The sequence below is a fragment of the Poecile atricapillus genome, chromosome 15 (assembly GCF_030490865.1).
Source record: "Poecile atricapillus isolate bPoeAtr1 chromosome 15, bPoeAtr1.hap1, whole genome shotgun sequence".
NCBI lineage: Eukaryota > Metazoa > Chordata > Aves > Passeriformes > Paridae > Poecile > Poecile atricapillus.
This window is the reverse complement of record NC_081263.1, coordinates 6273885-6288611: the sequence shown is the minus strand read 5'-3', so window position 1 is coordinate 6288611 and position 14727 is coordinate 6273885. Positions and strand designations below refer to the sequence as shown.

The 14727-nt window shown below is 45.4% G+C and overlaps 1 protein-coding gene across 5 annotated transcripts in view; it reads left to right on the top strand.

The window, feature by feature from the left end:
- KCNQ2 (potassium voltage-gated channel subfamily Q member 2) overlaps nt 1-14727 on the top strand; it is a 64738-nt gene that overhangs the window by 46647 nt on the left and 3364 nt on the right. For 3 of the 5 annotated variants that reach the window (XM_058850589.1, XM_058850588.1, XM_058850587.1), the window contains 3 exons: nt 6298-6521; nt 7282-7390; nt 7923-8054. In XM_058850589.1, coding sequence (XP_058706572.1) covers nt 6298-6521; nt 7282-7390; nt 7923-8054 — 465 coding nt within the window. Of the gene's footprint in view, nt 1-6297; nt 6522-7281; nt 7391-7922; nt 8055-10802; nt 10911-14727 lie in introns of all 5 variants that reach the window. The other 2 variants (XM_058850586.1, XM_058850590.1) reach the window with 2 other exon arrangements.

Sequence of the window (14727 nt, the reverse complement as noted above, 5' to 3'; positions counted from 1 at the left end):
GACAACTGCTAGGTGTTTTCAGGGACTTCCCAAGGAGCATCCCTTAGTGCACCCATGGCCATATACACAGACACACAGATCTTATCTTGTGCGTAAATACTTCCACACCTGCACTGGAAGAGTCTCTGCCCCCACCCCTGCTCCTCAGCAGCAAACATGCACCTTCTTGATCTCCCACTGCCCAGAGTTTGCATGCTGTGAATGCTGGCAGGGGACCCCCGAGCTCCTCGCCCCGCAGCCAGGCAGGTGGACAGCCCAGGAGTGGCAGGGCACTGAGTGATGCCGCATGTTTGTGAACTCGGATTTTTGCATGCTCTTTTTTGGAGTCCGTTTTAATTCTCAAAATCACCAGTCTCTGTATCCCTCAGAAAGCCAACAAACTACAGCTTTGAAAGTATAAAACTGCAGCTCTAACAGTATTTGTATCTCTGATTTTCTTCATTAATTGTTTCAACCTGTATCTTTTCTTTTCTTGCTATTTTTTGACCTGCTGGCTCTTTTTATTCTCTGTCAGTCTAGAGGGTAGACTCACATGGCTGAGGTGTGCGTGTACCAGGTGCTCAGAAGTAGAGTGGTAAATCCCATCTCTGAATGGGTAACAAAGAGGAGTGGTGCATGATCTAGGGTTCATAAAAAGCAGTTTCTCCACAGTAGGAAATCCTTTACATCTGGATAAATAGCCTGAACCTCTGAGTCAGCCTCCTGCTACATATTTGGTGGTGCTGTGGCCTTCCTTGAAGGTTAGCCTTGAAAAGTGTGGGTAAATATCGGGTGATCATCAGTTGCACAGGCAGCATTTCAAGACAAATGGCAAAGATTTGGTCAATAGTCTAGCTGGAAAAAATGATCCTGACTTCTGTGGTGTTCCCATTTGCCAGGTGAGGCTGTTTTATGTATGGAGGTGTAGTGTGAGCAGGAACTCCTCCCCAGAGAAAGCCTCCTCTCAGTTGCTTAACACTGAGGTTGTTTTTGGCAGAGATGAAAATGAGCAGTGCTATTCGTAATCTGTCCTCTCATCTGTTCATGTCTAGTTCTGTTTTCTGGAAAATCAGCCACTCTGATCTCAGTGTCTTCCTTGCATGTCTTCCTAGGCATGGATTTTTAATTGCTAAAGCCAGTGTAATTTTTTTCCGTTTTCTACTGGATTCTGTCCCACTGTCGTCCTCATTTCATCTCCCCTGTCTTGAGTTCTGCAAGGGAAAGGGAGGATGAAACAAAGTGTTACCTCAATATCTTCTTAATCTATTGGAGAGTCTGAAAAGGAGGGTAACAGACTGTTTTTCTTCCAGTCAAAAAGGAGCCTTGAACCTTTGGGGTTCAACAAGAGCATCTTTGTAACCTGCATCTGTCCTGAATGTAGTGTTATATACCCTGTGCTTTAGTAAAACTGTGGGTTAACTGTGAAGGGATGTAAAAATAATTCAGATGTCTTGTTTCTCTGGACCCTTGGGTGTCTGCCAACAATCCCCACTGCACAAACTCTTGGGGCAGATGCCAGCACTTTGATGCAGCTCAGGCTGAGTGCTAAAAGCCTTCATCTAGGATGCACATAACGAAATAACAGCACACCATGAGGCAATCATGGAAAACTCAATGTAGGTAAATTAATAGGAAACTCCTTAGAAGCTGTGGTTTCTTAATGTACTAAACCAGTGATCTTTAGTCAATAAATGCAATATCACATTCATTTTTAGACAGTAATGTAACTACACCAAGCCAGATTATCAGCTCCATTGTATTCTGCTTTGTAAGAGACTTTCCCGGCACACTCAGAGATGAGGGCACCTCACAGTGGGATGGGGGCACCAGGGCAGTGAAGGAAAGGTGTTTGCAGAGCCCTTGAGTGGCCTGTGGCTCTGGGTTTGGGAGGCTGGTTTGGGAATGATCAGCCAGCTCAGAGGTGCAACCCTTTGCTCTGCTCCCGAAATGCAAACAGCTGGGAGAAGATGCAGGATGCGGCTGATGTGGCGTCTGACAGCACTCAGCATCAGTCTGGGAGGAGAGGGCTGGGAATTAGGATGAGATGGGTGATTGTAACAGGATGCTGCAGGACAGCAAAGGTTACAGGCATGGTTACACCATGTCTGTGGTGTCCCTTCACTCATCCGAGGCCCTGTGCTTTCCTGTGTTTGTGTGGTGGCTGCAGGGCTGGTGCAACTCCAGTCTTTGCCATCACAGCCTCGGTGGCTCCCATCCAAGTCTAGCACCGTGGTTGTGGATGAGGAAAAGGAGAGGGATTACTCACCATGACACAATCACTGGCTGATGTTTTGTTTCCCTTACGCCCAGGTTTCTCTGCTTCTAGAAACTGCTTTCTCTAGGCTGAATTCACCTTTTAGCAATGTTTTTTCTGAAACTGTTGGAGGCAAACCAGGCTTGAGCTGGGCCCTCTCTTGGTTTCTGTCTTAGTCACACCAAATTTTGCATACACTGTTTTATTTTCCTTTCTTCATGTCTCCAGTAATTGGTTTCTGCCTCTTACCCACACCAGCAAGCAGACTGGAGCCCAGTGATAATCACAAAGGCCATCATTCACTCCTGGAACTCCTGCCTGGTTTTAATGAGTTGTTCTCATATGCCACAAGCTCAGCACAAATTCTTGATTTTAAAAAAGCTCCCTCATTTACTGACAGGAGACAACCTTTTTCTCCTGGCCACAGCTTCTCAGAAGAATGAGCATTGATACTGGTTGAGTTTGGATGCAGAAATGGATCTGAGTCTGTGTTAATCCAACTCACCCTGGCTAGCTGAGAAGAAAATGAAGTAATGGCTCAAGCATAGTTTAAAATCAATGACAAGACCTTACAACTGATACTTTCTATTGATCTAAAATTACTGCTAATGTAATGAGTCCACATTTTTTTTTAAAGTGCTGATTTAATACTATAGAGAACTGGAATGAACCCCAAACCAGAGCATTTCAAACAGGAGCTTAAGCCCCTGGCATCCTAAGGAGGCTGATGGCAGCTCATTTTGAAGGTCAGTACTTGTGCATTTCTCTGCTGAGTGCTGGGCAGCTGGACTTAAACAAAATGCAAAGCCCACTAAAGCCATGAACATCATCCAGTTTCTCCAGCATGGACTCTCATTTTTTGACTGGAAACAGAGAAAAATTAGCTCATTTTCTATGTTAAAAATTCAAGTCAAAACCTTAATTTTTGTGAAACTTTCCCACAGTCAGCCTGGAAAGGTAATTTTTGCTGTCAAGTCTGTGTTCATATGTGCCACTTGGAGTGGTTATGAGGACCTAGAATTAAACCACACCCTGTAGGGCTGTTGTGGCTTCCCCCAATCTGTGCCTCTGGTTGCAAAGCCACAGTTCCCTTTCCCTTCCTTCCCCTGGCACGAGCAGAGCTCCCGCCCTGTGCTCGTGCCACTGTCACGACTGTGAGCGTCCATCTGTCCCTGCTGTCCTTGCCTTCATGTCACCAACACTCCCCACTCAACTGAGGCTCATTTACCATCCTGGAGTGACATCCAAACACCTCTCTGAGACACTCTGCGTCCTTCTGCATGACTTTCTGGTTGAGTGAGAACATGATCTTGGATTAGCTGACAACATATATTCCTATGTATGTCTGTATTCCTTTGGGATTTTTTTTCCTACCAGCTCCTGCAGACCCCAACAGCATCCTCCTCTGCAGGGATTGTACTTGCATGTGATTCCAGGTGTCATTTCCAATGAGGGAATTGCATGGCAGAAGAAAAATTCAATTGTCCATGGTGTCTCATGTCGTCTGTGTTTAAACAAGGAACTTACATCAAGTGTTGGGTTTTTTTCCTTAGTGAGCACTTGGGAACAAAACCCACCCAGATCCCAATTGTTCATCAGATTTCTATGAGATTTTTTAATGTGTTGCTCCTCATGCTCTCGGGCTTGAAACTCTTTGCTCGTATCCCTCACCAAGTTCAACCCTTCCTTTTTGGCTTTTTGTGATTCCTGCAAACATTTGTAGCACGTTTGTTGTGGGAATGGAAAAGAGGCTCCAAGGAAAAGACCCTGCCACACTCAGTGGAAGGCAACTGGTTTTATGCTGGGATTGGTGATGGGAGAAGCTCAGCAGAGGACAGGGCACAAAGACATCACTTTGAATCCTGAATATTGCTGTGTTGCTAAAGCAGTTTCATTGAACTTACTTTTTAAAGAGGTAATTCAAAGTAACAGTGCTACTGAAACAGAGTGGATTCAAGAAATGTTACTCTGTAAAATCAACAAAAATAAAGAAAAAATATCCAGTTGGCCTATTTAGAATCAAATGACGAAATTTCAATCTGGTTTCTAATCCAAGAAACTCAGAGTGAGAATTTCATTGAAACCTTTGGCTCATTATGTACAATGGTTTTGGTAGCATTAGTAACGAAGGCTTACTTCCAGAAAGGTGTTTAGGCATGTGGTTGTTCCCAGATTCCTGTGTGGATTTGTACCTCTGACCTGGATTTCAGCTCTGCTGATCCCATGTCTTTCAGACAGCCCCTGCAGGTGGGCACCACACTGGAAATTCAATCCCCAGCACTTACCTGAATTAAAATTCATCTTTAATTGGAATAATTCTGCCTTTTTTAGTTTGGTCATGAGCAAATTTTATTTTGTCTCCAATCCATCTTTCAGTGTGAAATTGCTGCTGAGCTTGTGGCCGCAGCCAACCCTTCCCTGCAGCCCAGGGGATGCCCTCCCCACACAACTCTGCAAAACGCTGCCTAAGCACCTTTCTCTCCCTGTAAATGTTTGTTGTCTCGCAATGTGAAGTGACTTTGTAAAAATAGCACCTTCTTACTCGACAAATCTGCTCCCTGAGCGTCCTCGAGTCACATCTTCTTCCTTTGCTGGCTGGAGCTGTTGTCTGCTCCTGTCAGCAGGGAACAGCCGGCGGCTGGGAAAAGGGAGCAGCGTTTTGCTTTGCTTCAAAACCAGCAGCCAAGTTCTGATTGAAGAACCTCGTGCCAGTTTTGAAGGCAAAGAAGGGCCGTGTGGCTCTGACTTTTAAGTTGGTGCTGCTGAAAGACACACCAAAAAAAAAGAAAAAAAAAAGCAGGTCTTTGGTTGGTGATGTGGAAATTAAAATTTCTGAAATGTTCTTCCCGCAAATTGCGGCAGAGAGTTGGCAGCAGAATGAATGATAAGTGGCTGCTGCAATGGAACAGAGTGTTGGGAATTAAATCCCTGTCTTCACTCAGTTTTGATATACCTATATATAAAATATTGGCTATTTGTGCAAGTATCTTGCACTGGTTGTCCAACCTCTAATCAGTGGAGTTTAATCATCGATTGCTATTAAGAAAATATGAAATGGTCCAAAACTATTTGCAGTCTGCTTTTCCCAATGCTGTCTCTATAAAGTTTGTGGTTTCATAAAGATTCACAAAATCTCAAATTTTCACATGAAAATTCAGCATCTTAATTTGGGTGAAAGGCTTTAAATGCAAATTGCAAAATTTGGAAACTAATTAGAGTTGGGTGGTCACTATTTCCCAATGAGATCATCTCTGTTTCTGGAGAGACCTTATTTTCCAACCATAATTGCAAGGAGTCCAGTAGGAAAAAAGGCATTAAAGTGCCATATTGTGGAGTTTTAAAATTTTACTTTCCATGTTTATGACACCGATAGCAGACTTCCAGGGAGATGGCAGATAGCTTTTAGGTGGGATTTTTATAGGATACAAAGGAGTTGCACAGTGTTTGTATTTATGTGTTTCAATATGTAACTAGATAAAGAGAAACTCTTCGGAATATACAAAGAGGGCAGATCATGCTTTAAGAGGGAGGAAATACAGGAGCTGAAGAAAGGGAAAGGACAGATCTGAGCACCAGAAGTGAAGTGTTTGCACAAAAGTTTTAAGATGATGGTTTGGGGTTTTTTTAATTGGTATTTTCTTATTAGCCATAGTGTTTTGGAAGGCAGTTGTGAAAGAAAAGCTTCCTAACTCGTGATCGGAGTCGATCAGTGATTTAAGGAATCATAACCTCATTGTTAATGTCATTCTGTCCCGCCAGCCCTGGCATCCCATGAGGGGCTTCTGTTTAAGTCCTCATTATTTTCTCTCTCTTATGAACCATTCCCATTTCACTCATGATGATGGAAACATTTCTACAATGCTTTCTTTGAAACAAAAATAAAAAATATATATTGGAAAGAGAAAAAAAAAAAAAAAGAAAAGCCAACAGCAAAGCTACATGTCACTGCTGCTTGGAAGTGCTCTTGGTTTCTAATGGCTGGTGGGGAAGGACTGCGTGGTTTCCAGAATGACTCCTCCTGCTGTCTCCTTTTTGTCTTTGTTTCAACGTGTTTCTCTGAACAGTCAGAAGGTCAGTTTGAAAGATCGTGTCTTCTCCAGTCCCCGCGGTGCTGGCACCAAAGGGAAAGGCTCTCCACAGGCTCAGGGCATCAGGAGGTCCCCCAGCGCTGACCAGAGCATCGAGGACAGCCCGAGCAAAGTGCCCAAGAGCTGGAGCTTCGGAGACCGCAGCCGAGCCCGGCAAGCGTTCCGCATCAAGGGAGCGGCGTCGCGGCAGAACTCGGAAGGTGAGGGCTTGGGGTGTCCTGCTGGACCCCAAATTCCCAGCTGGACCCAACATCCTCTCCCTCCCCACCTAAGAAGGGCAGAGCTGCCAGTCAAGGTGTTGGGATTCCTTCCCCGCTCAGTATTTTAGCCTGATCAAGTTGAAGATGTCCCTGCCCATTGCAGAGGGTTGGGCTAGAGAGCCTTTAAAAGGTTCCTTCCAACCCAAACTTATAAATAATGATTAGAAGAAGCAAGAAAATCCCTTCTGATAACCGTGATAATGTTTATATTTCTGTATATTAGGATGAGGAAAGGAGGAACAGTCAGGGACAAGAGGAAATTACCTCAAGGTGTGCTGGGGAAAGTTAAGTTGAACAATAGGAAAAATTTCTTCACTGAAACAGTGGTCAAGCCCTGGAACAGGCTGCACAGGGCAGTGGTGGTGTCACCTTCTTGGAGGGATTTAAAACACATCTAGGGGTGGCACCTGGGACATGGTTTAGTGCTGGGGGAATGGTTGGACTCGATGATCTTAGAGGGCTTTTCTGACCCAAATGACACTGGGATTCACTGATACTGGGATGGGTAAGAGCTGCAATTGGCACTGCTGAATGTCCCCTAAGCACATCCTGGGAAGTGCTCTCATCTGGATGCTCAGCAAAGGCTTCTCCGCTGCTTCCCCTGGGGTTGCTCTTTGTGATCTGCCTCGTCTTCCCTTGTGCAGCACTGGCACAGGAAACAGTAACGTGTTGTGTTTCTCCTTCCCTGTCCCAAACCCAGAAGCAAGCCTCCCTGGAGAAGACATTCCTGATGAGAACAAAAGCTGCAACTGCGAGTTTGTGACAGAAGATTTGACACCAGGGCTGAAAGTCAGCATCAGGGCAGTGTGGTAAGAAAGGGAGAGGGGGGAGTCAGTCCAGAAGAATAAATTATAGAGAAAAACAAGAAGTGTAAAGCCCAAGAAGTGCTGGCAAATGCTGACGTGTGTGTGCTGCAGGCTGTTTTTCCCCTGGGTGGCCTGCCCTGCTTTACAGACAATTTTGCCAGGAAGGGCAATTTTTGCTTAGGGAAGGAATAAATGGAGAAACAGGAAAATCCCCTGCAGGGATGCATCCAAATGACGGTTCTCACCAGCTCTGAGATTTATTGCTGACATTTCTAAAACTGGTGCAGAGAGCACATGCACAGATGACAGTCCAAGGGGCATCAGGGACCCCCCTGGCGCAGACAGGGCTTCAGCCACCAGCCCCCGCAATCCCCTTCCTCTCTCCTATTGCTGCATCCTCTCCCAAACCCACAGGGTTGGGATTTATTCCATTTTCCTTCCAAAGCAGCTCCCTGCAGTGTTTTTTTATCAGCCATTAAGCAGGTCAGGCTGCACCCAGGGACTGTGTTATGATTTTGCTCTCTGTCTCCTGCAGCATTATGAGGTTTCTCGTCTCCAAGCGCAAGTTTAAGGAGAGCCTTCGTCCCTACGACGTGATGGACGTCATCGAGCAGTACTCAGCTGGGCACCTGGACATGCTCTCCCGGATCAAAAACCTTCAGGCCAGGCAAGAGACCCCTCTCTTTGCTTCATTTTCCACTGCTTTTTGTTCACTGTGGAGGTATTGCCAGGAGAGAGACACTTTCCTTTGCAGCTACAGCTTATTCTTTTCCTTTTTAAGATAAATCCCCAAGGAGGATATCAGTGCTTATGGCTGGTCCCCACAGGGATAAGCAGGACAGGGACTGCCCTAAAACTCTCTTTTCAGGACATACAAGAATCATGGCTCATCCTCCTGCTTTATTTTGGGAGCTTTTGGCATGATGTTATATCCCATAGCAAACACGGATAGGTCTCCATGGTCTTCCTGGCGGGGTGCAAAGGTTTGGTGCCCCAGTGTTAAGGCTCATGTGAGTCATTTGGTGCCTTTCTGGGAGTGAAATAAGACAAAATTTGGTGTCCTGGCTGTGGCCCTGCTGCCACAGACACAGAGCAGTGAGGAGGCAGCAGCTCCCTCCCCCTGTTGGGATGCTAAGCCCCTTGAGGAGGAATCCCTCCTTGGGTGGCACAGTCTGCTGAGAATCCATGCAGATGGGAATTTCTCATCCAAGCCCACCAGCGTAGGTGGGGTTTAGCAGAGCTGCATTTCAGCTTCTGTGCTGGGATTTTAGGGCGAGATGTGTTCATTTTAATAGGAGAAGGAATGTGGAAAAGGGACAAGTGGAACCGAGAAGGTTCCATGTTTTCAGTTTTTCTCCTGGAAGGAAAAATAAAACCCAAACACATAAGTTTGATTCCTTGAACAGAGGGTCAGAGTTTAATCTCCTTCAGCCCTGATGGGAAAAGTAGACCCCAAGCCTCCAACACCCCTGGTTGTGTTGGCTCAGCAGAAGTAGCTCCAGTTCTGCAGAGCTTGAAGGACATCCAGAACTGTGGCAGGAATTGGCCATGGGCAATCTCCAGTCAAAAAAATACACCATTTGCTTTTACACTTGGAGGATGAAATTGCTTCCCTTGATGGCTGTGGCAGCCCAGCTTCCCCTAGAAGCCATTGAGGAAGTTTTCCATTAATTTCAGACCCATCTAAGTCCCTGGCAGAGTTAGAAAATGTGAAGAAATAAGACGTCGTTTTGTATGCAAACAGCTGACACAAACCTCAGGAATTAAGTAGGAAAGTTGTACTGGGAAAAAGAGGAATCTCTGTTCTGCCATGAATCTCTCAGAGACCATTTTAACTCTGCTATTTTTGATGTTCAAGTCTCAGAGGTAACTTTCTCAGCCCTGCTGCACACTGTGCTTTTCCCAGAAGGAACATTCTCCCTTGCAATGGAGACTAAAATATCCTGGAGAATTTCCTCTGTGTGAGCCTCTCACTCCTGTTCAGTCCAAATTCAGTGATCATAGATCCAAGATGTGTAGCTGAATATAGAGGGTGAAGAGGAGAGGGAGGGGATTGAGATTTCCTAACTTTGGTAACCTGAAACAAGAGGCCTTGAGGCCGCCTCTGCAGTGGGCACTGTGCATCGGGGTTATCATCTCCACTGGCATTCCTGAGCCTCCAGCACCCTGAGGGCTGTGCCAGATTGCCTCACCACCCATCCAGATCTCCCAGGCCTTCAGGGCCATGCTGCAAAGAAAAAGCATTTTGGTGTTCTGCTTTTTTTGGGGAGGTTGGGGTAAGGAATTGCAGGTGTCCAAGACCAGACTGGATTCTCCTCTTAGCTCTAGCTCTGGGACTGTGAGGATGAGGGTCTGGGGCTGGTCAAGGCCACCACCCATCCTCTCACAGGGAAGCCAGGAGGACCAGGAGATGCTTCAAAAGCATGAAGCATCTAGATTTGGGATCCAAGAGTACCAGGCAGCTTCACAGGTTTCACAGTCCCCACTGAGCAGGAGATCAGTGATGGTGATGGGAGCAGAGCCCTTTGAGGCCATCATTTGGGCACCAGCAGGTCCCATGGCTGGGCACCTGCCCAGGACAACTGGAAGGGTGCCCTGTAGACAAAGCCATGGCCAATGTTGGACCCTGCACCCTATGGGCATCCCAGGGAGGAAGTCACCTTGGAGAACAGATATTTTAATGCCCCTTTCCTTCATCAGTCAAAGCCCCACGTTCTGCCTGCCAGCTCAGCTCGGCAGGGCTGGCTCTCACCTCCCCTAGCCAGGGCTTTGGTGCATTAAAGCTGCATCCAAGCACATTTCTGGGGTGTTTACATGCACTTTCCTCTTTAATCAGTAAAGCCTCTGTCACTGTGTCTGCAATGTGCTCTTTTCAGTGTTGTGTTCACATTGTCTCGTGTTCCATCCTGACACCTTGCCAACCATGGATGTCTCCCATTCATTGAGTTATCCAGTCCTGCAGCGTTCCTCGCCGACTCCCAGCAGCTCATGCTTCCCTGAACTAGCTGAGGATGTGTTCTCTAGCACTGGAACTGAAAGGAGGATGAATATATGTTGTTTCATATCCAGCCACCTCAGTGGGATATTGCCACACATATGCAAATATATTCCAGAGGGTAAAGCATGGTGCCTGTTATATCTGGGGTGGGGGGAACTCCTAATAATGTTGCAGTGGTGCCTAAATCTCCAAATCTTACCCTGAGGTGGGTAAGACTCTGGTTTTTCACCAACAACCAGGTGGTAGGAGAGAGCCTTCTGTTTCCAGAGGAATATATTTTCAAATTCTCTCTCTCTCCCTCCCTGTCGTTCTGTTTTTCAGTTGTTTCTTTCTGCGACTTTTCTCTGACCAACTTTTCTCTATGTGTTGCTTCATTATGCATTTTGCTGGTCTCTTTTTTCTTATTTACTTTGCCAGGATAGATATGATTGTGGGTCCCCCACCCCCTTCAACTCCCCGGCATAAGAAGTATCCAACCAAAGGACCCATGTATTCTTCCAAAGAGTCTCCCCAGTACTCGCCTAGGTTAGGATTCACCAAAATGCCGCTTTCTCTGAAATTTTGTTCATTTGCTTAATGTCAAACCCCTTTCATGCCAGTTATATGACGGCATTTCTCACTTAGCAGTGCAGCCTGCTAAATCATGACTCACAAGGGTTTGCTGCTCTGGGTGTGCTCTGATTTGCCTTCAAGCCAGAGGGGAACAAAAAAGGGGATGTTCATTCAGTCATCAATAACCATCAGTTCCTTCAGCGAGCCTATTTCCTATTTTCATTCTTCTTTGAGGCGTTAGCAAGCTAAATTATGTCTTTTTAAAAGATCTCATACTTTATCAGGCTGTCTTCAAACGTAAAAGGTGGAATATTTACCCCCAACACCAATATAAAGTGAACAATCCACTTCCTAAAGGATGACACCGTCCTCACACAAGCAAAGGAGCCTCTGCAGCTCTTTGGACAAAGAAATGAGTTTATTTCAGTGGGCAAAGTAAGAATGAAGTGTTTTGTAGCTAGTGAAGGCAGTGGACTCTATTTCTTCCTGGTGTCACTCTAGTGACCACAGAGGAAAAAATTGTGTTAAAATACTGAAACCATGGGATTCATATTCTGAAAAATAATAAATCAATCCTGATTTTCCAAGCAAAAGGAGCAGGAGTCAAACCCAGCCCTCAGCCACACAGCAAGATAGTTCTCATTAAGTTCTCTCCCTAAGTAAAACCATATCTGAAGCTCAAGCAGTGAGGAATATATTCTCACAAAAATTCCCATTTTAGGGCATTCTGAGGTCATTTTCTCCTTGCACTGAGACCACTAAAGCACAAGGCAAGTATAAATATTTGTCAGAAAATCATTTTCCATGCAGAAATAGTAGGTGATTTTGAAATGCAATAAGCTTAGCCTCAAATATTTTTTTTCCTAAATATATTTGCCTCCCTAAGAGCTAATATGTGACAAATCTCTTGATTTTTATTTAAGCTGCTCTGAGTAATCTTCACTCAAGAAATGTAAGTAAAAGGAATATTGAAAGCTTACCTTTTCCCACTCAGCTAACTCAAACATTAAAAAATAGAATTTTCTAGAAGCCCAAAGCTTTATGCTTGAAAAAAGTGCTTTCAGAAAAGTAATTTTTCCCATTCCTCCTCCCTGCTGAAAGAAGTCTTTGAAAATGAAATAACCTTGTTATCTGCAGAAACATTTATATTTAAAAACAAAAATACATATTCAACAGGATTTTGTTGTATTTAACCTTTAAGATGATATGTCCAACAAGCCTTCACTAAAAACAAGATTTTCATGTGAAAACTTGTGCCTCACAGGCAGCAAAGGTGATTGATGGATCTAAGGGTAGGATGCTTGAAATTGAAATATTTATTTTATTCAGTCCAAGACAGTTGCTGTATCAGCTTCACACTAATGACTTTCCCCCCACTGTTTATAAAGTTTCTAATACTGATTAAATAATCTTTGCACATGCCCACAAGTCTCCTGGGATGTTTAGACTTTTTTTTTTCATGATTTCTCCCTTTTCCAATGATTTTTTTTCATTTCCCCGGTATCAAGCTGTGGCTGCAGAAAGCAGCAGGGTACAGAAGGCTGCTGAAATCTGTTCCCACCCATGAAAAGGCTTATACTGCACTTAATTTTTGGCAGTTTTATCCTCCCACAGACACCAGTGGCACTTGTGAGGTGCTCAAGGGGCTGATGGATGGGAGCCAGAGCTCTGAGCAGCCCCAGATCCAAAAACCCTGCCGTGATCTTCATCACCCCAACACCACGTGGGCTTGTGCCATGGGATGTGTCCTGTGAGGTCCCCATGGATGGCTCCAGCCCCTCCTTCTCAGTCTGCACCCCCTGTTTAAGCCAAATTCTGCCCAGAGAAACATCATGGCAGGGATGTCCCTTGAGCTGTCTCGACCCTATGGATTGATCAGTTCAGCCAAAATCCTTCTGCATTCAGCTCCCACCAAAGTCAGGGGGATCCTGGTGAATGCCCACAGCTGTGGTTTGGCTGATGGTGTTTGCTCCATGCTCTACACACAGACAATTTGGATAAAATTCCCTTGATCAGCTGATTTAGCCTACAGTAGGTGCAATCTCAGTAAGTTTTAGACAACAGTTGTAGATCAAAATTTGTCCAGAGGAAGTTTTATTGCCAAATGAAGGGGTAAGTAGCCAGTCCTGTGACATGGATGAAGGGGGTTTGGCTTCAATGCCTGGATTGTTTACAAAAATTTATAAGAGATAAAGAAAAAAAAAAAGAAAATACTTGACTATCAATTCCCAAACACTTCATTTTTATCTCATTTGAGCCGTTTGACCCTTTGATGTCTGCTTCTGGCCCGAGGGTGACATATTACACCTCTTTGCATGCACTGTTAGCATGAAGCATAATGAAGCATGAGAAAACCTGCACTGTGGCTGATGCAAGAATTTACATTTTTTTTGTATCATTAGAAAGAAGGAAAGACAGTAAAGTCCACTTTAAAGAGCAGTCCCCTCTTCTCTCTCCCTCCCAAACTGAGGCCCAGCAGAGCCGACCAAGGACAGCAGATGGCACAGTTTGTCGTGCATCCTTAGGAATCTCTGAATCCTCTTCTGCCAGGAAAGGAAGAAAAAGGGGCTGCCTCTCCCAGAGCTTCAGCTGAATTCTTCCCTCTGTGTATTTGGCACAGCAGAAATAAGTATTGGGAAGACACAAGTCTCCCCATGGGCTGTAGTGTAGAAGTGGGATGGGCACCTCAGAAGATTCTTGCTCCTTTGTCATGCAGTAAGAACATAAATTATCCCCTTCTGCTTGCTAAAGTGAAATATGTTCTTTCTTCTTCATCTTTTGGGCTTTGTTTCCCATTTGGACAAAATCTCAAAATCTTGTGGTGGCTAAAAGGACCTCCTGCCTTTGGTGGTCCTCAGCTAGGTGCAGGTGGGTTGGGAGCTCACAAGGAATTTCCTCTTTTCTCTTGAATCAGACAAGGCATCCAAAAACAAAAGTCAAAACAGACAAGACAAACAAAATCTCTGTGCTTTGCTGAGGGTAGCAGAACTCTCCTGTGGTCCAGCTTGTGCCATGGGAAGCAAAGGGGTGGGAGACCTTGAGACTATAAAGACAGAAGGACTTGGTTCACCTTCTTCTCCCCTCTCTGCACTGAAGCCAGAGGCCCAGAGCTGCCCCCCTGCACCATCCTTGGTGCTGCCCTGCCTCCGAGGCGAGACCTGGCTCTGCTTCCTCAGAGCTGTGGAAGACAAGCACCCCAGGAGTCAGGACTGTGCTCAGGTACAGACACAAAGGGAATGAATCAAGTGGGAATTCTGGGCTCTGCTGTCAACTGTATAATAGGAAAGGGCTTCTGGATGATCTATGGGCGAGCTCTGTGAAGGGCTTCAGCCCTGCTCCTAAATCCCAGCAGGTCTAAAGGCAAGTTTTTTCCTTGAAGGTGAGCATCTTAGTGCTCTTCTTAGTGATCACTCCATCACTCCATCTGTGAAGTGCCAGCTGGCCCCTGAAGCGGGCCATGTGAGGTTCACTCACTGGATAGCTCTTCTCTTCAGGTATGAAAGACAACAGAAGTCCTGCCTTGATTTCTGCAAGGTTACAATTAGGGCACACAAGACTCTCTCTGTTATTACAATGCAATGTTGGGCTCTCCTCTCTGTGTCACAGTCTGTCCTGCCTCCCTGCTCTACTCCACAGCTGCTGAGGGACATCTCATTCCATTAGTGGACACATTTCAGTGTCAGTGTGGTGCTGGATGGGACAGGAGGACAGAGCACCCTGATTGTTCTTGGCCTTCTGCAATATTCAGTAACATTTAGACTTTGGGCCTCTTTAAACTCGTGTTCATTGT